This window comes from Cynocephalus volans, chromosome 14 (genome assembly GCF_027409185.1).
Source record: "Cynocephalus volans isolate mCynVol1 chromosome 14, mCynVol1.pri, whole genome shotgun sequence".
Taxonomy (NCBI): domain Eukaryota; kingdom Metazoa; phylum Chordata; class Mammalia; order Dermoptera; family Cynocephalidae; genus Cynocephalus; species Cynocephalus volans.
The window spans coordinates 25,178,251-25,201,627 of record NC_084473.1 but is presented as its reverse complement, the minus strand read 5'-3'; the positions used below and the strand labels follow the sequence as shown (position 1 = coordinate 25,201,627).

General features: G+C 53.3%; 1 protein-coding gene across 1 annotated transcript; it reads right to left on the bottom strand.

The window, feature by feature from the left end:
* Positions 1-879: 879 nt before the first annotated feature.
* GAREM2 (GRB2 associated regulator of MAPK1 subtype 2) lies at positions 880-13,660 on the bottom strand. The gene is made up of 6 exons (XM_063078694.1): positions 13,549-13,660; positions 10,432-10,572; positions 5,251-5,381; positions 3,474-4,496; positions 2,443-2,618; positions 880-1,909 (listed from the first exon to the last, which is right to left on the bottom strand). Exons 1-6 carry the CDS (start codon positions 13,658-13,660, stop codon positions 880-882), a joined length of 2,613 nt encoding a protein of 870 aa, XP_062934764.1.
* Positions 13,661-23,377: the final 9,717 nt, after the last annotated feature.

Sequence of the window (23,377 nt, the reverse complement as noted above, 5' to 3'; positions counted from 1 at the left end):
TGCCTCCCTAACTGGATAAGCAGGTCAATAGCAGAGCTGTGCTCTTCCCAAGTTGGCACCCATGAAGCAGAACCCAGAGGTGGCGCTCAGGTGCTGTGGCACAGGCTTGTACCTGATTCACCTGTGCTCAGGGCAAGGCACCAAAAGCACAGTGCAGCAAGGGGGTAAAGGAAGGGCATCCCAGAGGGTCGGCTCCTGTGACTCGGGCAGTTTTAGGCCAAGAGCCCACAGAGCACAAAGGAGAGAGGGCACTTGGGGAATTTGTGCTTAAGTTATGGGCCTTATTTTCCCTTGTCTCTTTTTTTTTTTTTTTTTTTTTTTCTTTTTTTTTTTTGTCTTTTTCGTGACCGGCACTCAGCCAGTGAGTGCATCGGCCATTCCTATATAGGATCCGAACCCGTGGCGGGAGCGTCGCCGCGCTGCTAGCGCAGCACGCTACCGAGTGCGCCACGGGCTCGGCCCTTCCCTTGTCTCTAACCTCAATCTACAAGCTTGAGAAGTGCAAGACGTCTGCAGCAGGGCATGGGAAGGTGTTAGGTCACCATGAAGACCAGCTTTTGACACCCACTCTCCATGGGAATGACGGCAAATGCCGCACCAGGTCCACACGCACAGTGAAGCCTTTAGCACACTCCCCACGAATTCTGCACACTCAAAGACAAGAGGTCCCCATGCAGGGCTCTGAGCCCAGAGGATCCCATCTCCAAGTGCGCCTCCCTGGATTCACTCTGAGTGGCTCCCGAGCAGCCTCAGTCTTGGCGTAGATTCTCCCTGGAGGCAGTAGTGCTTCTCTGGGAGTGCTGTTCCCTGGCAGACCCAAGGCTGGTCCCCAGGGCTTCTGTGCCAGCATTCCAGGTGTGCAGCTTCAGGCTGGCCAGTTCAGATCTTGGGCCGCCAACCTTTGATGAACTGCATGATCTTCTTGACCTGCAGCTTGGTGAGGTGGAAATCATCTGCCAGGATGTCCTCACTGAGCTGCACAAAGATGCTACCATCGATGCGTTCTCGGGCAAAGAAGCTCACCACATCCTCTGAGAGCCCGATGAAACGCAGACTGCAAGAGACCTCCTCCAGAGAGAGCGCAGACAGGTCAGCGGGGGGCTGCCAGGGGGAGGCATCCCGGCCCCCGGAGCCTGTAGCTCCATCCCGGGGACTGGCAGGAGGGCCTTCCAGGCGCCCTTGGGTGAGAAAAAATCGTGTTCCTCCTGCCTCAGGCCCCTGCAGGGCAGCTGGTGACAATGGGGTAGGGACCTGCCTCAGCACCAAACCTTCAGGGTCAAAGGCTTTGGGAGGACCAAGTGGCGAAAGGCGGGGTCCAGGCCCAGGTGCCTCCACAGCTCTGGGCTCCTGACAGCGCAACAGCTCGGGCTCTGGAGAACTGCCCTGCCCCAGCTCAAAGGGGTCAAAGGGCTCCAGGGCTGGTTCCTGCCATTCAGAAGACGATGACGATGAGGGGGGACAGGAGGAGAGGGGAGCAGCTGAATAGGCCCGGCCTGGCAAGGCTGGCCCTGGGGAATATGCAGGGCAGGAGGTAGCCAGGGGACCCAAGGTGGCTGTAGGTCCAGAACAGGGGGCTGCTGAAGGGCCCGACGGGTGGGCAGGCCCAGAAAAGGGGTTGAGAGCTCCAAAGGGAGCAAAGCGTTTCTGGGGGTGAGAGGGCTTGAACAGAGGTGGGCAGCTGTGGTAGGTCTTGACAGGGGTGTCGGTCCCCAACAGGGAGGAAGCTCGACTGCTCAGGGGCTCTGCAAGGGCCCGAGGGGCCTGGCTGGGCTGCGTGGTGGAGGGCAGGGATCCTGGGGGCAGGCGGCTAGAGGACTCGCCCACCTTGCAGTCTCCCCAGGTGCATGGGTAGCAATAGAGGGAGTAGGCATCTGGTGATGGGGAGCCACTGGCACTGCGGGAACCCGCCCTATGGACAGAGACAGACAGACACATGCATACAGGACAGGTAAGGCAGAGCAAGAGGGAAACATGACAGGTCACAGAGGCCACCACTGATCTCAGCAACACTGGCCTGTACCCCAGTCCCCAAAGCCTGAGACTCTGGGATTGTCCTATTCTTTCTTCCAACATCCCTCAACCCAGAGCAGAAAATGCAAGGGGAAAAATTAAACTGATCTGAATTACATAAACATTTTAAAATAGCAAGGAGCACTCTATCCTGCAGCAGAGCCCCAGTCTGAAGGGAAGCAGTGCAATGCTGCCATCCAACCCTGGTCATTTAGGAAGAAAACAAGCTGGAACAGGAAGGTGGCAGAGCAGGACATCAGGACACTGGGCCCCCAGATACCCTTTCCCTCAGCTACCGCACAGGGACCTGCAGCCCCAGAATGTCCCAGGCCTGAAGCCTTCATCTTCCTCAGCACTGCACTCCCCCCTCCACCCTCCCCTGCCTTGATCCACCTCGGAAGAACCCAGGGCCTAGCAAAGAAAGGAACTCACCCATCCTGGAGGCCTGAAGAGTAGTAGGAGAGGCTGGAGCTGGGCGAGTGGACAGGCTGCAGCTTGGGGAAGCGAGGCGGCACAGGGGGGCTGCCTGAGAGCCTGCTGCTGCCACTACCACTGCCACCGCGGGGAGGCACGGGTGGGGCGTTGAGCAGGCGGCACTCTTCCTTCACCTGCAAGCAGAGGGCCGTAACTCCACCTTCGTCCCCAGGCAGCTGACGCTCGGCTGCGACTGACACGTTGCCCCACTTTGCCAAGAGACTGCCTTGCCCTACACCCCAGCTGCCCACGCAGCCCACCCTTCCAGCCTCTCCAGCCCATTTCACTCACGCACACTGACCCACCACACAGTCTCCTATTCCCCGCAAATGCATCACGCGTGTAAGACAAAGGACACAGGGGCAGACCGAGAACAATCAGACGAGTAGACATGCTCCCTCCTCAAGCAAGAGAGAAAGAAGAGGGAGACGCTGTGGCAGGGGGACAAAGGGGAGGACTGTCCGCCCTCTGGAGCCCTCCTTACAGCTCAAGTACCCCAAAGTGGCCTCCGTGGGATGTTAGAGGGTGTAACGGGCAGAGGGAACGTTCTGCAGACAAATGCATCTGGGAAGTTCTGCGTTAAAGAGAAACCGGTTTCCTCAGGCAGGACTTCCCAGAGCCTTTAGTGCTGCGTGACTCCCAAGCGACGAGGAGGCGGGGGGCTGGGACTCTCGCTCTTTTCTAAGCTCATTTCACCACGGAACCTTTCCACTGGAAAACTTAAAGTGCTCCTGTTCTGTGGAACCTTCTGGATAACTGTTTCCAAGCTCATCTCAAAGTCTCTTGGTCTCGGGCCCTGCTGGCATCTTCGTCCCCACCACTCGCCACGGCACCGTCACTGGTATTGCTCACTACGAAGCCCCTTCCCCCGCAGCTGTGCCCCGCACCCTCGGGCTGGGGCCCGCTGGCCGGGCAGCCGCTCCGGAGACAGAGCCCTCGGGGCCCGGCCTCCCGCGGCCGCCGTCTGCGCCTCGGGCGCGGCCACTCACCGCCTCGGATTTGGGAGGCACGGGAGGCGGCGGCGCCTCGGGCTCCCGGCGCGGCGGCCCGACAGCCCCGAAGGAGATGAGATCGGGCCCAGGGGGCGGCCGGCCGCGGCCCTCGGCGAGGCCGTCGTGCGCCGGGTGCGCCCACAGCTCCTCGTAGGGGATCTCGGGCGCGCCGGCCCAGTCTGGGCTCACGTACTCCTGGTCGCCGTCGCCGTCGCCGGCGGGCGCGGGCGGGCCGGGGGCGCGAGCGGGGGCGCGCGGCGCGGGCGCGGGCAGGCAGAGGCGCGCGCGGCGCGGGCTGGTGCAGTCGTCGGCGAGCTCCGCGGGCGCCTCGCGCACGGCCGTGGAGTACTCGTCGGGGTCGAAGCGCTCGCGGCAGTAGGAGGCGCTGTCGCGCACCAGGCGCTCGACGCGCGGGTCCCCGGCCAGCAGGCCCTGCGGCAGCGCGAAGCGCGGCGTGTCGGTGAGCAGCAGGAAGTGCAGCGGCGCCGGGCCCTCGCGGCGCAGCGCCAGCCCCAGCACCACGGTCTTGGAGATGATGCTGACCAGCTTGTAGCAGTGGCCCTCGCGCACCGGGTGCAGGTCGTAGGGGTTGCGCGGTGGCCGGCTGGGCACCAGCACGTTCACCGGCAGCCGCACGCGCTCGATGATGGCGCGCACCGTGTGCTCGCCCTCCTGCATCTGCAGCTCCAGCGGGCTGCGCGTGCTGAAGCGACCCTGGCACTGGAAGGGCAGGCTCAGGCTCTCGTTGGTGCGGTGGTTCATGCAGATGAGGCAGGGCATCTTGCCCTTGCTGGGCCTGGCGCCCCCGCCCGCGGCCCCTGCGCCCCCCGGGCCGCCGCTGCCCACGCCGGCCAGCGCCCCCGCCCGGCCCAGCTTGCGCAGGAGCGTGGTGAAGCGCGAGCGCTCCTTGGTGGTCTTGGCGCACAGAATCTCCGCCTGGCCCATGAGCGTGAGCTCGTCGCCGGCGTGCAGCGTGAAGTTGTACACCTCGCTGTCCTCGCTGAACTCGCCCGACACCACCTGGGGACACCCGAGACAGGGCAAGGTCTTAAACACGCGGCGCCGTCCGGGACAGGAGAGCAGCCCTCGTCTTCCGCCCTCCAGAGGAGAGGCTGACCAGATCAAGAGCACTGGCCTGTGGGCCAGGAGACCTGCCTTACATCCTGGAGAGACCACATGGGAGCTGTGTGACCTTAAATGAGTTGCCTCGGGGGCCCTAGTTACCTCGTGTGAGATTCTTTCTTACTTCCAAGAGTTGCTGTGGGATTAAATGGGCTATAAGTATGGTGAGGTGTTTTGAAGGTATTCAGCGAGTGGCAAATTCTATTACATTATCTTTACCATTTGGGCGATGATGCCCCACCCGTCCAGCAAGGTACTGTGAGGAGAAATGAACTGATGGATAAGAAAAGGGTTTGTAAATAGTAAAGAGCCGTCTGTCACCAGCAGGGGCTGTTTGCACAGTGCGTTCACCAAAACCACCACCTCTACCAGGGGACACGGGCAGCTGGGGCAGCTAGGGTGCTGGGACAGATCTCCAAGTCAGGGCATGACCCCTTCACACACCCCCACCTGCTTCACCACGGTTCACAGGAAGTCCTTCAGCCCAGTGGGACCTACACCCTGCTCTCCTGACAGAGCGTGACTTGCCAAAGGCCCTTGAAGAGTCGCCAGAAGTCACATTTGTGACCCCCTTCTCCCTCCTGGTCCCTAAGGTTGCCCCTGAGGGAAGGGGGTGTGTGGGGTCACCATGCCTGGTGCAGGATGGACTGACCTTGACACTGAAGGTAATGGCTTCCATCACAAAGATGCGGTCAGGGAAGACACTGGCTACCTCCTCCACGCTGCTGAAGTATCTCACTGGCTCCCGCACATCCCGGGCCTGCTCCAGGAGCTTAAACTTCCCTGCACAGAGCGAACGAAGGATGCTGGGGTGGGCCCGCCTGCTGGGAGTCTGGCCTGCATCCCCAGGCCCTCATGGTCCCTGCTTTCTGCCATCCTCATCTCAGCCAGACCCTCTGGAACTCAGTGGGCAGAAGGGCAGGTTTGCACTGGCATGGTATGTAGGGGGTTCTGGTCATGTGGCTCAAGCCTTGGTGAGGAGGTGAGCACAGATCCCTAGCAACCAGAATCCAGCCCTGCCCCATGGAGAGCTTGTGGGTGTGTGATGAGGTGAGCGGCTGCCTGCCCAGCCAAACCCAGCTGCAAACTGGACACAGAGCTGGCTGCCTATCAAACATCAGTATGACAGTGGGGATGCTGGCTCCTAGCTTAGTCCCAGTCCCACCCCTGACTTGCTGTGGCCCTAGACAAGTTCCTTGCCCTGTCTGGGCCTCTGTGTCCTCATCTGAGTGTTGGGACAGATGATCTTGGGCTCTGCCTGGATGTGGCATCCTACCAACCCCAGGCCTTGGAGGCCCGGAGAGAACTGCTATGACCCCAGCTGTGTTCCTAGATCCTTTCCTGGTCCAACATGCAATCCCACTGTCCCACAGGCTCTGAGCTGAGCCCAGCAAACTCCCTCAGAGGAGTCCTACCCAACCTGCAGTCCCGGGCTGTGTGTTTTGGCCGGCTCAGCAAATGCCCCCGGCAGGCTTAGACTCTAGAGAGCGATGCTCATCCATAAAGCTGACAGCACTGTGTCAACTAGCTCCCCTCACTGGCTGCACCCCCTTTATGTACCCACCTACATGAGCACAAAGACAGCCTGTGAAGGAAGCGCCTGGTATTGGACAGATGAGCCTCTTCCCAGGCTTCATACAGAAGGAAGAGAGCTTTGTACAGGTGAGGGAACAACAGGTCAAGATGAGGTGACTCTAGCTTCCGTGGGCCTCCTGGTGCTTGCTTCAGTCATAGTTCATTCATTTATTTATCCCACAAATTTATGGAGCACCCACTATGAGGGATCTTCAAAAAGTTCATGGAACAACTCGTATTCTCTTGTTTCTATTTTTCCATGAACTTTTTGAAGTACCCTCGTATGTGTCAGCCACCATGCTAGGCCCTACTGAGGGTACAAATCTGTGCAAAACAGTCTGCCCTCGAAGAAGTCCAGATATAGTGGGTGAGACTGTGAGTCCCCAATGATGGCAAGATGTGACAGGTGCTACAAGAGACTCATGACAAAAGAGCTGGTGACCACTGGCTTCAGAGAGTCCTGCCTGGCAGAGTCTAAGGGGATCATTGGGGCTGCACCTTAAGAATGAAAGCAATTTTATAGAATGGGCTTTGCACGTGGAAGTAATAGCTTCAGCAAAGACACAGAGACACAGAAGCAGACTGCCTGCCCAAAATGGTGCATGCCGGGAAGGAGAAGGGAGGTAAAGTAGACAGCCAGTGGGTTTTGAAAGGCTTTGAATGCCATGCTAAGGCAGCAGGACTTTATTCTGTAAGAAATGAGACCCACTGGAGTGTCTTGAGCAAGGAAATATCATGATCCACAGTTGAACCCTGTTGAGATAACTGGGAAACCAGTCAGGTCAATAACCCAGTCACGAGTTTTGGAGCAGAGCTCAGGAATAGCAAGAAAGGAGCAGACCAAGAGATACTTAGAAGGAAGACTCCTCCAACTTGGGAGGACTCGAAAGAGGGGGAGGTAGGGAAAGAAGGGACCTGGTCAGAAATGGAGATGGCAGAGCTGTTGACCAAAACTGGCAACTGGAACACACTGAGGGGCAGGGGCAGGGACAGCTCCTGGGGGTGGGTGGGCCAAGGGAGGGGCCTCCAGCAGTGCTCCTGGGGCGGGTACCACTACTGTGAGTGCAGAGCTTGGGGACTACTGATCAGAGTAACAGACTGAGGCCATCATCCCACAGGTGGCAGCTTCAGTTGTGGGGCAAGTGAGGTGGCTCAGGAAAGAGGAAGAGCAGAGGGTCTTAACCCTTCACGGACCCTCATCCCAGAAAAATGCCCACATGTACTCCTAACATGAACACACATACAATTTTGTATACAGTGCTGGGGGTTCCTGGAGCCCCCAAAGCAGAGCTAGAGACCCAGATTAAGACCCCCCCTCATGCAGGGTATGAAGAGCAGAGGGCCAAGGGGCAGGGCCAAAGCATCAGCTACAAGAAGGGAGGGAAATGAGAGCCAGGAAGATAAGGGGAAATGCCCAGGAGAAAGCTGGAAGGGGAGCCCCCAGTCCTGCCCGCACCACCCTGGAACCTCATGGGAAGAGGCCTCAGATGTTCAGTAGCCCTAGAGGGCAGCAGGGATAAAATGAGGAGGGAGCTGGCGAGGAGCAGGGGTCTGGGGGTCAGGAAGCCAGAGTTGCAGGTCAGCCATCTAAGAGTATCTCCCTCTCTTACCCTGTCTCCCCCCACCGCACATCCACACACAACCCCCTGAAGCACAAGCAGCCAGGCAGGGAGAAATGCCCACTGCCCCCTGTGGTGAGATTTGGAGCCAAGTCAGGGCTGGAGCCAGGGGAGGATGTGGCAGGAAAGATCGATGTAACCATGGCACCCAGCACCCTCCCCCCTCAGCCACAGCCTGGAGCCCAGCCCCGGTCATTACTGCTGGGAGGAAGGAAGGGAGACCTCCAGGGAGTGAGGCCGAGGGCCCTGGAAGCCTTTTCCTCCCCCTTGCAGCCCAGCCCTGGGGGCAGCTTCCTCCCCTGCCTCCCCTTATGTGGTACCTGAGGTCGCCCCTAGGGACCTGCTCCAGCCTGGCCAGCCCCTCTCCCCTGCCCTTGCCCTCCTAGAACACCTCTGCACTGCCCTGATCCTCCCTTCCGGCCTGAGGCACCTTGAGGGCTGGAGCAGGGCCCTGGTTACCACCCCTCCTCCCAGCGCCTGACCCACAGCACACACTCAGTAAAGAATGGCGGGTAAAAGCACTGGTTTTGCAGTGGGACAGACCTGGATGGACCCAGCTCTGCCACCAACCAGCGATATGACCGTGGGCAAAACACTTAATCTCTCTGGGCTTCAGTTTTCCCATCTGTAGAATGGAAGCGTACTACTTGGCTCACAGGGCGCATGTGCCAAGTCCTCTGCAGGGCACGAAGCCGAGGCTGCAAAGTGGCCCCGCGCTTAGCGAAGGCGCCTGGTCCCTCCAGCAGGACCCGCGGGGGGCTGTCTCTGAGGAGCTAGTTCTCCCTGACCCCCGGAGCAGCGGGCCGCACCCTGGAGACCCGCAGCCTGGAGACCGCCCTCCGCCTCTCCCCTCCTCCCCCGCGGCTCTCTCCGCGGTCCGCAGCCGGCTGCCCCGCCCGCCAGCGCCATTATTAATTCATTAGGAGGAATCGGCGTGGAGCCTGCACTCGGAGGCCCCTCGTTAACCCGCCGCCGCCGCCGCCCCTCCCCCACACGGGCGGGCCGGAGCCGCCCACCGCAAAGGTGGGGCTGGGACCAGCTGTCACCCCATTACCCACGCACGCGGGGGCACCAAAAGAGATGCAGAAAAGGGTGAGCCCGCTGTCCCATAGTTCCCTTGGAGACGTGGTTTCCCAGAATTTTAATGACACAGCTGACCTAGACACAGTCCCTGAAGTCGCGCTGCTGTCAGGGCTTTTCCCAGCCTCTGCTTTTTTATCCCAAGAAGACCTGGGACCTCTCCCTGAGCAGATGCCAGATTCCCAGGCTGGGAAACTTCTAGCTCAAGCAGGCCCCCAAAGGGCTCCGGGCCCAGGACAGAACCCCAGGTCAGAAAGACACCTGAGGGTTTCATCTTTTAACGGGGGGGGGGCGGGGGGCACCTTGGCAAGGTTGCTGTAAAGAGCAGAGGCCTGTGGAAAGGACACACCCTGTCCACTGGCTCAGGGGAGACTCGGGGCCGGAGTGGGCAGTGGTCCCTGCGAGGAGGGCTGTGAACCTTCCCAGGTCACAGCGTTCGCAGACGTTGCGGGGGGCTGCAGGTGCGCACGGCATGCGTGCTGGGGAGCAGCCCCGTGGGGCAGTTAAACCCTCGAACTGGGTTAAAGAAGCTCCTGCAGCCTCGGATTCCTAATGAGCTAGATGGAGCTGATAAGACTTCCTCACAGGGCTGCTGTGAGGACGAAATGACAAAAATGCTCGGCCCAGTGTCTGGAACGCAGCACATGCTTAATACGTAGTAGCTAAGGGACCCTGAGCTCACGTGGGCACGTCTCTGCAATGGGACCACCCGATGCCCGTCCCTCTCACACAGGGGACAACAACCCTGCCTTCCTGTGTCGCGGCGCAGCAAGCACCAACCCAGGAGTCAGGATACCTGGGTCCTGGCCCTTGCTCTTCCCTTACTAGCTGTGTGACCCTGGGCAAGTCACTTTCCTCCTTGGGCCCTTGGTTTCATCATCTGTAAAATGAAAGGGCTGTGCTTTCTTTTTTGGCAACAGAATCCTCTCTTCAAACAAAATCTTATTAAATGTCAACATCATACATAAAACAGATAAAAGTAGCTCATTTGCATAATCTTTAAAAGTGTAAAAATGTAACATCCACTTATAAAGTCAATCAATGAAAACAATGAGTTTAACACAAAAACTTAGAAAAACAGGATTACAGCTGACAGGTCAGCCTGAGCATGCCTCTGTTTCTGAAGGTTTCTGGTTGCACAACACTGAGAAGATCCTGGCAGGAGATGTTTTCTTTGAGGGTCTGTACAAAACAGGATTAAGGAGGCAGTTCAGGGTACACACGGAAGGTCTCTAATTAGGGTCAAGGTTTGATTTGTAGCAATTTGAGGGTATGGGCATTTTTTAATCATTACTTTAAAATCTTTTTTTTTTTTTTTTATGTGAATCAAAGCTTGTATACTGTGATCCACCTCTCCAGAAACCCAGGGCTCCAAAGAACAGTGTGGAAACCACTGGACCCTAACTCTGACCTGACCCCAACCCTAACCACCACCCTGCCAGCCTTGTCCTCACTCATCCCTGCAGCTCCCCACAAGTGTTCCACCTCTACCCTTGGCCCCAGCCCCTCCTGCCCACACCCCGCACAGCTTTATGCTGTCTGTCCCTGGCTGAGCACACCTGGGTACTGCAGGGGGATGTCAATCTTGGGCCCAATGACGTAGTGGCCCTCCTCCAGGGTGTGGGCTGTCACCGTTGTCCACTGGCGGCAGGAGTGGATGAGCAAGATGTCTCGCTCACTGACACCTTCAGCATATTCCCCTGGGAAGGGAAAGGGGGGACAGAGGACGAGGGAAAGGAAGAGAGAATGTTAGGAGGGGCAGAAAGAACAGGCAGGTTGACCTCCTCACCTCCTCACCAAGACCCCGCCTGGGAACAGCTCCGCATCATCCCTGTCCAGGTCAGTAATTCTCACGGAATGTGCAGGCTGCCAGCTGTGACCTACAGGCTGGGAGTCAGGCTCTGTGTCTCTCAGGGCTCGGAATCCTTCTGAGGCCCCAGCAACCAGCCCAGCCACGGTCCCTCATTCATCATTTGATTGGAGGGCCTGCTGTCCCTGGCTCCGCGCTGGGGCTGGGGGCTCCCAGAGGATAAGCCCGGCCAGCCCCTGCCCTCCAGGAGCCCTTAGGCCCCGAGGGAGGTAGGAAGACATATAACAGAAAACAGTGGCAAGTTTGAGGCACTGAGTGGTGGATGTCTGGGACTCAGAGAGGGGAGAAGGAGACTCTGGCTGGGGGTGGGTTGAGGAAGGGAGACATTCATTACTGAGTAGCGGACACTTGAGCTGGGCCTCAGGGCCAGGCAAATTCACTGTGGCAGAATTCTCAGCCCCCAAGTCAATGCCTAGGCCAGGCAAGGAGGGCTTTGTTGGAGCAGTGGAGAGGGCCAAGAAGGGACTGTGTCTTGTGGGTCCCAGCTGTGAAAGCTCCCCCAGAGCCATGGGTCAGGAGAATGGCAGGGCTAAAGGGAGCTGATTCCTGGCTCTGTCACAGGCAGCCCTTCCTTTCCACCCACCACCATGGGGACCTCAAAGGAGAGGGGAGAAGCCCCCAGATACCCCTAACCCCATCTCAGAGAAGCTGCTTCTTAGGTGTCCCTCCCCTACCCTTCATCCTCCCAGTCACAGTGATGATGGCTGGGGGGGGGGGTGCGGGGAAGGGGGAAAGGGACAGATTTAGAAGACAGGAGAGGGGAGCCCAGTCCTGGGGGAAGCTGCACTGGGGCAGAGGTGTTGGGAGTTGGGAGGGGCCTGAGCCCAGGAGGCTCCAACCTCAGCAACGGTTTCCAGGGGAGCAGTAGGGGTGGCCCAGCTTCCAGGAGGCTGATGGGGCCGTCTCCTGGCTGCAGCTGGTGGGCAGGGCGGTGGTGAGGGACACCTCCTTTACCACATCTTTCAGACACAACTTACTAAATGTCTGCCTCCCAACCAATTGGGAGATGGTTTACCCTGATGGCTGGGGGCTTCATGAAGTATGTGTTATGGGGGTGGGTGGGCGGTGTTCAAGGCCTGCAGGGAGGGCCTGCCTCCCCTTGTGCGTGTGTGCGCGCGTGTTGTGTGTAGACAGCGGGTGTTGTCTGAGCCTTCCTCCTCAACTCCTCACCTCCTGGGGCAGAGGAAGCTCTCCTAAGCCCCAGCCCACTCTTCCACGGGGACACAGGCCACAGCCACACAGATACACACCAATAGCCCTGGGTCAGGATCATCAACAGTTGAACCATAACAGCCCAAACGTCACAACTCAGTCTAATGGTCCCACCAAGGGGCCCCTCCCCAATGCACAGACACACAGGACCTTCAAGGCCACACAATTTTGATCACATATTCACACCCTAATGGGTGTGACCGCAGCCATAGCCACACACTCACAAACACAGCTGGGCCATCACAGCAGTTGTTCCTTCACTCATTCATTCATTCTGTCCATAATCTTTGTTAGGCGACGATGCCCTCCTCGAGGAGCTGCAGCCCGGGAGGAAGACAAGAAACAGGCTGTTATAATGGGGTGCACGCGGAAGACAAGACAGGAGTGCCGTGAGATGTCAAGGGAGCCCTAAGGAGGCCCTACCCAGACTGAGGCACTCACAAAAGACTCCCAGGAGGGAGAGATGCCAGAGAGGATGTGTGGGAAGTGGCGGGGAAGAACCTGGGGGCCACAGCCCATTCACTCGCAGACACATGCAGCTTTGCTGCGGACACGGGCGGCCTCAGGATCACACGCTGACCATCGGTGACGGTTCGGACAACGACACGTAGGACTGCCGGGCACCCGTGCCCGACGGCCCGGGCACAGACGCTCCACACAGCCTGCTCCGGACACGCTGGCGCTCACCGTGCAGCTCCAGGCCGCTGCGGGCCGCAAGAGGGGCTGCCGGGCCCCGAGGACAGGAGAGGGGACTGCGGGCCCCATTAGCATTCAGGGAAGCGAGTGTGCCAACGCGGGCCAAACCCCTATTCTTCTCACACACAAAACCCCCGGCCTGGCTGCCAGCCCCGGCTCCCGCCCCTCCCCCAGCCAAGCAACCCCCTTCCTCCAAACGGTCCCCTCGCTCCATGCAGCCTCCAGGCGTCCCCTCTCGGGCCCCCATGCATGGTCCCATCAGCAGAACAGACAGGGGCCCCCGGACCCCATGGAGAAGTGGGATGAGATGTGGGGGAGGGCCGAGGATCTTAGGGGACACGCCCGGCAGGGGTCCTGGGGGCACTCCCGAAGATGGCCCGCCCGCCCCAGAGGACCGGGGGCTGCTCCCCGGGATGCGAAAGGAGGGTGCGAGAAGAGCCCCAAAAGGGGTGGATCGGGGCCGGGGGGTGACGGCGGGGGGAAGCCAGAGTCCGAGGCCCATGGGACGCGGGAGGACCGAGGTGAGAGGCCGGAGACAAAGGGACGGAGCGGGGCGCGGCCGGGGCGGGGGGCCGTGGGGCGGCGGGGGAAAGGGGTGCACCGACGGGGCGGGCGCGGTGGCTCCGCCCGGCTCCAGCTGGCCGCGAAACTCTGTCCCGAGCCTGGTGCCCGGTTTCTGTCCTTGTGCCCGTCCGCGGGACCCTGGGTTCATGGGCCCTGGGTCTCCCGGGAGGCGCGCCAGGAGCCGCGGGGCCCGCGCCGGGGAGCGAGGAGGACAAGGGCCTCATCCTCCTCGGGGGCCCGCTAGCGGCCGCCTGGAGGGCCCCGATTTCCCCGAGGACCCCAGCACTCCTCCCGGCACCCCTCCTCCCGGGCGCCCTCCCAGCACCCGCGGTACCTGGGCCGAGGCAGGCGAGCGTGGGCAGGCGGCAGCGGCTGACGATGAGGTCGAGCGGGAAGGCGCCCATGCTCCAGCGCAGGCCGGCCAGTCCGGCCGCCAGCTTCTCCATGGCATGGGCGCCCCCGGGGCGGCCGTCCCGGGGCCCGACGGCCAGTCCCGCGCGGCCCGGGCTCCCGCGCCCGCCGCCACCTCCTGGGGCCGCCGCGGCGCTCCCCGCCTGGCCGCCCGGCCGGGCCGCGGGCGTCACGTGGCCGGCCTCGCAGCGGGGCTCCGGCCCCCGCCCCCGCCCGCCCGCTCCGGCCGCTCCTCCGGCCCCCTCCCCTCGCCCCACCCCCAGCCCGCGCCGCCGCCGCCGCCGAGTCCCGCCTCCCCGCCGAGCTCCGCGAGCGTGCAGGTGACAGCCGGTGCCTGGCGCCTGGAGGGAGAAGGGACACCCGAAGCGGCGTCTGCGGGGTCCGGGCCCCTGGGGGGCGGAGCGGGACGCCGCCTCTCGGCTCCCCTCGGGCCGCGGCTCCCGGAGTCCCGCCCTCCCCGCGCCGGGTCCTGCCCCGCCGCCCGGAGCTCCTGCTCTGAACTCAGGTGCCGCGATCCTAGCGGCGGTCGCTGCGTCAGGACATGTATCACCTCCAGCTTCACAGAGCCCGGCGAGGCAGCCTCCTTAACCCCATTTTCCTGATGAGCAAACTGAGACGCAGAGAGGTCGGGTGGCAGCCAGGACTCGAACCCGGTTTGAGTACAAATCCTACTGCCGAATCCCACCTCCTCGGACCCCCTGCGAGTTCCCAGCGCCCTCTTGTCCGGTTTGCACGAGTCCTGTGACCAGAGAGCTCCAGCATACACACAGCACGCGGTGTGTGACTGCGGCGCGTAACCTGGTCCCAGGACCCCCGTCCCCTCCCTCATTCCCTTCGTTTAACTTGCTCTTCCTTTTGTCCTCTCCTCGCCTCTTCCTTCCAATCCCTGTCGGCTCCAGCTCTGGGACTCCCCTTGGGAAGTCCTTCCCAGAAGCTGCGGTGGCCTTGGCCTCGCCACCGGCCTGAGGCCCCCCTCGCCCTCGGTGTGTCTGTGGCGCCTTCTGCAGGTGACCAAGGGCTGATGCAGGCCTGTCGCGGGACAGACCAACCGCGCGGGGCGTGCAACCGCCAACAAGTGGGCCTTAGCCGCTAGGCTTGTCCTTAAAGGGCTCCGTTGACTCTAGTCCTCAGCCTCGGTACCCACGGGAGACCCCCACATTCGTACACGCACAACTCTTCTGAGGCGACTTAGGTCGGGCGTGGGATGGCCTGATGCCCAAGAGAAAGAACTTCTCAGGGGAAGAGAGATTTCCAATCACTAGCTCAGTCTCCATCTGTTGCAGAGGGAGAAACTGAGACTCCAGAACAGAAATGCTTTGCCCCAAGGCCACACAGCAGGAAAGGAGCCCAGCCGTGAGGGGACCTCCTGCCTGCCGGCCTGGCCCAGCACCCTGGCCTCCTCACCCCACGTGGGTGGGGGCAAGGCTGAAGAGCTCCCTGCCACCCTTCCTCCTCCTTCAGCCACCGTGGCAACCTAGGGGTGACCCAGACGACTGAGGCTGTCTTGGCTCTGTGGGGGTGGAGATGAGGGTGGCATCTTTCCCGGGGATGTGGGAAGGAGAAACCTGGCAGAAGGGAAGAAGGAAACAGAGAAAGGTGAGAAAAAATGGGAGTCTAAGAAGGGAACGCAGGGTCTGAGGTTGGAGGCAGAGGACAGGCTTCCTTCAGGGTCTCTCTTGAATAGGGTGCCCATATGTCACTCAAACTGAAACACCTTTGAGAGTGAACGGGGTGCTAACCGCCTCCCCGCTGGCCAGGACAACAGGCAGAACCAAGACACCAGACAGCAGATGTAAGCCGGGACCAGGCCATATGGTCACTTTATCTCTGAGCCCTGGATGTTAGGGCCACATCTATGGTGGCTTCTCTTAGCATCACCTCAGCTCTAGACCTCAACTTCCAGCTGTGCCCCTTCACCCCACCAAGGCCTTTGCAGGCATGTCCAGTTCAACAGTCACTTGAGCTTGGCCCTCTTTTATTTTCTATTCCAGCTAAGGACATCACCTGGTCCTCTGACCTGGAAATCTTCCCCCTAACCCTTACGTCCAAGCAGTCGCCAAGTCCTGGCAATTCTGCTTTCTCCATGTGTCATGGAGCCCCTGCCTCCCTTTTGGTGGAGCCACTGTCCCAGCTGGCTTCAGTTCTTCCTCATATTTTCTCTCCCCCAGGCCACCCTTCATATTTCATACCAACACCCTGTAACCCTGGATTTCAGCTGAGTTTAGAAGAACACAGGTGTGAGACATCAGGTAAATCCACCCAACCAGACGGGCCCCACTCCTCACTGTTGTAGAATGTTTCAGAGCCTCTCCAAGGCTTCCTAACTGTAGGGAAATCTCCAGGGACCTGACATGAGTGCCCAGACACATACATCCCTTGATTTACTTGAGGCCCAGGAGCCCTGTAGGAAGGAACTTGGTCTCACCTGGAGTCAGAAACATGTAGATCTTTCCTTGGACAGAGACGCTGGAGGAACGCTGGCAGGAAGGAGAGCCAGGAAAGCACCACGAGGGAGGAAGAGAGGCCAGAGTGAGCAGCTGGTGTGGAAGTGAGGGAGCCAGGGGCCTGGGAGGTGTAAGAGGCCGGGCCCGCGCTTCCTCCTCTGAGAGTCTGTGGGGGCAGGAGGGCTGCAGGACAGAAGAACAAGCTGGGCACTGGGATCCCAGCAGCTCTGCTGCGGACTCCATGCTGACAGGGTTGCTGGTGACAAGGACAAGGTGGTTCCCTACTGGCTGAGGGGAGGAGGAGACGAGAGGTCCGTGGTCTGGAGGGACAGGGAGGGGCCACAGTCCTGGCAGAGGCCCACTGTTGGCCCAGAAGCCAGGTTGTGGTAGAGGTTGGTCAAGCTGCCCATGAGTGGCGCAGGATGGTCAATGGAGTAGAAGGATGGTGAAAGCTGTCCCACCCCACCTGTAGGACAGATGGCCTTTTCTAGACCCACATATTGGGAGAGGCCAGGGGACATTTGGGTAAGCCCGTCTGGGAATTCTAGGGAATATTGTATTTAACTTTTTATTTCAGAAAATTCTAAACGTAAACATAAGTAGACACAATAGCATTTTGAATCCCCATGTATTCATCTCCCAGCTTCAACACTTATCAACTCATAGCTGGTCTTATTTTTACATACCTACTTATTCCCCTTCCTCATAGAATTTTTTTTAAACAGGTTTTTTGAATGTAATTTATATACTATACAATTCATCCGATTAGGGCTGGCCAGTTAGCTCAGTTGGTTAGAGCATGGCCTTGTAACAACAAGGTCAAGGGTTTGGTTCCCAGAACTGGCCAGCCACCAAAAAAACAAAAATTCATCCATTTAAAGTGTATAATTCAGGCCGGCCGATGAGCTCAGTTGGTTAGAGCATGGTGTTATAACACCAAGGCCAAGGGGTTGGATCCTCTCACCTTCCAGCTGCAAAAAAAAGCGTACAATTCAATGTTTTTAGTATATTCATCATATTACGCAACCATCACCACAATCTAATTTTCAAACATGTTCATCTCTGTCTTAAAGAAAACTCATACCCATGAGCAGTCAATCCCTTTCCTAACCTTTCTCCCAGCCCTAAACAACCACTAATCTATTTTATATCTCTATCATTTTGTTGATCCCGTACATTTTCATATACATGGAATAATAAAATATGTGATCTTCTGTGGGCTGGCTTCTCTCACTTAGCTTAAGAATTCAAGGTTCATTCAGATATCAGTACTTCATTTCTTTTTATTGCTGAATAACATCCCACAATTTGAATATGCCACATTTTATTTATCCATTTATCAGTTGATGGACATTGGGTTGTTTCTACATTTTTGGCTATCATGAATAATGCTGCTATAAACATTTGTGTACAAGTTTTTGTGTGGACATATGTTTTCATTTCTCCACCTTATGGGTGGAATTGCTGGATCATATAGTAACTCTATGGTTAACTTTTTGAGGAACTGCCAAACTGTTTTCCAAAGTGTCTGTACCATTTAACATTCCCACCAGCGATATATGGCAGCTCCAATTTCTTCACATCTTTTTCAACACTTGTTACTGTGGGTTTTTTATTATAACCATCCTTGTGGATATGAAATGGTATCTCATTGTGGTTTTGATATACATTTTCCCTAATGACTAACATTGCTGAATATCTTTTCATGTGCTTATTGGACATTTGTATGTCTTCTTTGAAAAAATATGTTTTCATCCCTGGGCCATTTTAAAATTGGGTTATTTGTCTTTTTATTGTTGTGTTGCAAAAGGTCTTTATATATTCTGGATATGATTTGCAAGTATTTTCTCCCATTCTGTGGGTTGTCTTTTCACTCAAGTTATTGTTTTGAGCACAAAAGTTTTTTATTTTGATGTAGTCCAACTTATTTTTTTGTGTGTTTGTGATTTTGGTGTCATATCTAAGAAATCATTGTCTAACTTAAGGTTACAACCATTTATTCATGTTTTCTTCTAAGAGTGTTACCATTTTAGCTCTTACATTTAGGTCTATGACCTATTTTTAGTTCATTTTTGTATATGGTGTGAGGTAGGAGTCCAACTTCATTCTTTTGCACGTGGATATCCAGTTTTCCTAGCACAATTGTTGAAAAGATTACTCTTTCCCCCATTTAATTGTCTTGGCACCCTTGCCAAAAACCAATTGACAATAAATGTCCTCATAGAACTTTGATACAAATCTTAAATATCATTTTATCTATAAATACTTCTATATGTATCTCTAAGGATAGGAACATTTTTTTTTACAAGATAGAGCCATAATAATTACACAACTAAAAAACAAGATATATTTTCTTAATATTGTAAAATATTTAGTCAGTGTTCATATTTCCCCAACTGTCTTGTACATTTTTTTAAAAAGTTTGTTTATTTGAATCAAAGTCCCAATAAAGTCCATATATTTTTTCCTTGCAATTTATCTGTAGAAGAAACTGGATCATTTGTCCTGTAGTATTTCCCACAGTCTGCATTTTGCTGATTCAGTCCCTTTGGGTAGTTCATCATGTTGGTCTGTCTTCTGATTTTCTCTAAATTGGTAGTAGAATGTAGTGATTTAAATCAAATTCAGATCATTTGAGTTTTGTTTTTTGACATGACTATGTCTATAAGAGATATATGTTCTTCCATCAGGAGGCATACAATGTCAGATTGTCTCTCTTTTTGTGATGTCAGCAACCATTGTTGATCATTTCCTAAGTGTCACCTTCACTTTAAAAAAAGTCAAATTCCCCAACATAAAATCGATTTATCTCTCCACAGTGTGCACATCATACCACTGCCATAGAATTTGTATGCCATAGAATGTTGTATTATAATCATTTACTTATATACACCTCCCCCATTGTACCTATTCATATTTGGTTCTCTATAAGTACTAACATGGTGTCTGGCTTGCACCAGGCACCAACAGATAAGGCAAAATGGCCCTAGGACTGGAAGGACGACATTTAAAGTCCAATGGCTTTGCAAGTTACTAACCTTTTTCCAATGGTGGAAAGAGACAGTTGTCAAAATTTCACAAGTGGGTTATTAAACACAGCCATTATTAAAATTAAATCTTAAAAAGTTACAAACAAATTATGTTATAAAACCATAATAAATACTTAAAACTCAGCATTTCCTCATTATTACATTTTACTATTTTCTGTGCTCTCAAGTTTATTTACATCTATTGTATCTGTATGGCAGAAAGAACCATATAATGGTATGCTACTATGCATCTCTTCCCAGCTCTGTGTTCAGTGATGTCATGTTAATAACTTTAAATTGACCATGTAGGAATATTTACACAATAGAAATTGGCAAGTGTTATGAATCAGGACTTTTTTTTTCCTGGGGAGTAGTTATAAAACATTTACTAGCACACCACTGTCACTCATTATAAAATGGGGTTAAAAATAGTATCCACTTTGTGTATGATGTATATAAAGCAGTGTCTGGTACACACTTTAATAAACAGTAGCTATAAATATTAACTGTTTGTGTCTCCTTCTCATCTCTGTACTGGGCGGCTGAGGACAGCTGTACTGTCATGAGACATTTCTAAGGCAAATGTACGATGGAGTACTACACACCCATTAGAAATGATGCTTACACAAGAACTGTAGTGATGTGGGAAGATTTTCCTGTTATAGCATTATATGAAAAAGTCAGGATACAACAGGATATAACATTTCATGAATGAATAAATGAACTATAAGAAAAGAAACAAAGGAAATGTGCTCTAATATTAAAAATGTTTGCATCTGGAATAACTGATAATGATTTTCTGCCTTTCAAATATTTTCCAAGGTTCTATGTAGTAAAGAGGCATTTATTTGATAATCAAAAGCCAGTTCACTTTTAAAATGAGGAAATGGGCACCAGGGTCAAATGGGATTTATCCCAGGGATGCAAGGATGGTTCAGCATAAGCAAATCAATAAACATGACACGTAATATCAACAGAATGGACAAAAACACACAATCATCTCAATAGATACAGAAAAAGCATTTGACAAAATTCAATGTCCTCTCATGATGAAAACCCTCAACAAATTAGGTACAGAAGGAAAGTACCTCAACATGATAAAGGCCATGTATGACAAACCCATAGATGATATCATACAAAAGCTTTCAGCTTTCCATCTAAGAACAACAAGACCAGGATGCCCACTCTCACCACTCTTATTTAACTGGAAGTTCTAGCCAGAGCAATTAGGCAAGAGAAAGAAATAAAGAGCATCCAAATTGCAAAGGAGGAAGTCAAATTGTCCCTGTTTACAGGTCTTATATATAGAAAACCCAAAAAGATCCAAAAAAAACCTCTTAGAACTGATCAACCAATTCAGTAAAGTTGCAGGACACAAAATCAACACACAAAAATCAGTACTGTTTCTATACACCAAAAACAAGGAGTTGAAAAAGAAATCAAAAAAGCAACTGTATTTATGATAGCTAAAAAAAAAAAAAAAAAAAACCCTGGAATAAATTTAATCAGAGAGGTAAAAGATCTCTACAGGAAAACTATAAAACACTAATGAAAGAAATTGAAGACACAAAAAAATGGAATGACATCCCATGTTCATGGATTGATAGAATTAATATTGTGAAAATGATCATACTACTGAAAGTGATCTACATATTCAATGCAATCCCTATCAAAATACCAATGACACTCTCCACAGAAATAGAAAAAATAATCCTAAAATACATATGGAACCACAAAAGACCCCAGATAGCCAAAGCAATCCTGAGCAAAAGGAACAAATCTGCAGGCATCACACTACCTGACTTCAAAATATACTACAGAGCTACAATAACCAAAACAGCATGGTGCTGGCATAAAAACTGACACATAGACCAATGGAACAGAAGAGAGAACCTAGAAATAAAGCCACATATTTACAGCCAACTGATTTTTGACAAAGGTGCCAAGAATATTCATTGAGAAAAAGACAGTCTCTTCATTACATGGTGCAAGGAAAACTGGATATTCATATGCAGAAGAATAAAACTAGGCCCCTATCTCTCACTCTATAAAAAAAATCAACTCAAAATGGATTAAAGACTTGATGTAGGACCCAAAACTATGAAACTAGTAGAAGAAAACATAGAGGAAACACTCTAGGACATTGGTCTGGGCAAAGATTTTATGAAGAAGACTTCAAAAGCACAGGCAACAAAAGCAGAAATAGACAAGTGGCATTATATCAAACTAAAAAGCTTCTGCAGAGCAAAGGAAACAATCAACAGAGTGAAGAGGCAACCTGCAGAAGGGGAGAAAATATTTGCAAATATGCAACAAGGGGTTAATATCCAGAATATACAAAGAACTCAAATAATTCAACAGCAGAAAAACAAAGAATCCAATTTAAAAATGGGAAAATGAGCCGAATATACATTTCTCAAAAGAAAGATATAGGAAAAAATGCTCAACATCCCTAATCATCAGGGAAATGCAAATCAAAACCACAATGAGATATCATGTGACCCCAGTAAGAGTGGCTGTTACCAAAAAGACAGAAAATAACAAATGCTAGTGAAGATGCAGAGAAAGGGGAACTCTTATACACTGCTGGTGGAGAAGTAAATTAGTACAGCCATTACAGAAAACAATACAGAGTTTCCTCAAAACAGTAAAACTAGAACTACCACATGATCCAGCAATCCCACTACTGGGTATATATCCAAAGGAAAGAAAACCGGTGTACAAAGAGATATTTGCACCCCATTTTTTTTTGTAGCACTGTCCACAATAGCCAGATATGCGATCAACCTACGTGTTCAACAACAGATGAATGGATAAAGAAAATGTGGTATATATACACAATGGAATACTATTCAGCCATAAAAAAGAATGAAATCCTGCCATTCACAGCAACACGGCTGAGCTTGGAGGACATTATGTTAAGTGAAGTAAGCCAGGCACAGAAGGAGAAATACTGCATGTTCTCACTCGTATGTGAAAGCTAAGCAAGTTGATCTCCTAGAAGTAGAGAGTAGAATGGTCTTACTAGAGGCTGGGAAGGGTAGTAGTGGGAGGGGAGATAGTGAGAGGTTGGTTAACCCATACAGTATTATAGCTAGAAAGGAGGAATAAGACCTAGTGTTCTGAGGCACTGTAGGGTGCCTATAATGAACAATTTTTTGTATTTCAATTAGCTAGAAGAGAGGATTTTGAATGCTCCCAACACAAATAAATGATAAGCGTTTGAGGAGGTGGATATGGTGACTAACCTGATTTGATCATTGCACACTGTATACATGTATCCAAATATCACAGAGTACCCTATAAATATGTATAATTATTATGTGTCAATTAAAATCTTTAAAAATTTTTTTAAAAAAATAAACAACTAAAAAAAGAAGACAGGCGAGAGGAAGAAAATGAGCAGAAGACAGAGTCTGGGTACCCCCATCAGTGGGATCTGAGAGCCATTGTGGAGGAAAGCCAGGTCACCAAGGGAAGGAAGCATCGGTGCGGGAAGAGACCTGGGCCCACCCTCTCATCCCAAGACCCATCTGTCCCCTCTCCCCAGGCCTCGCTCCCCTCTTTACCTCCATCACCACCAGAAATCCGAACCTTGGTGGTCACCCAGAGTCGCTCTGACTCTCAGCCCTCACATGCGCCGCACATTCCAGTAAGACTCATTCCCCATCCGCCAGCAGCCTCTCAGCCCGTCCACAGGACCCTCTAGGGCTCCAGGTCTGTGACTGGCAAACTCTCTTCTACGTTCACCTCTGCCCAGAACACCCCTCACCTCCTGGCAGCCTTTCCCGCAGCCTTTCCAGTTGGGGTTTGGGCAGGGAAGAGTCCATGCTTCCCCTTTATTTTCCCTCCTTCTGCCCTTCTCTGGAAGTCCCAGACCCTTTGAAGATGCAGCTCCTAACCGATTTGTTTTCTCCCCTTTCCAAAAAAGTTGTTGACACCCTCAATTTCTCCTTCCTTACTTCCCATTCTATTTTTCTTCCCCCATGCTTACAAAGAATATTTAAGGAGGAGAAAATTCTCATGGGAGAATGTAAAGTGGAAAACGGCAGGATTTAAAGCTGCTTATTAAATCTGATCTCAATCATTTATACATTAAATATGAAGGAAAGACACCAAAATTCTAACTGATTATTTCTGAAAGTTAAGTGATTTTTATTTGATTTTTTGAAAACCCAAAAAAGTAAATATTATACAAAAGAAGAGAAATCTCCCTTTAGCTTTAGTCTATTATGTTTATACCTAAGAAGAAAATGTAACTTCTTATACTGCCCAGTTA

Excerpts from the sequence above, each read along its gene's own strand:
- GAREM2 (XM_063078694.1), bottom strand. The coding sequence starts at position 13,660 with ATGGAGAAGCTGGCGGCCGGACTGGCCGGCCTGCGCTGGAGCATGGGC. Across the intron at positions 10,573-13,548 it reads GCTCGCCTGCCTCGGCCCAG|GGGAATATGCTGAAGGTGTC; the intron begins GTACCGCGGGTG and ends TTCCCTTCCCAG. Across the intron at positions 5,382-10,431 it reads CATCCCCCTGCAGTACCCAG|GGAAGTTTAAGCTCCTGGAG; the intron begins GTGTGCTCAGCC and ends CGCTCTGTGCAG.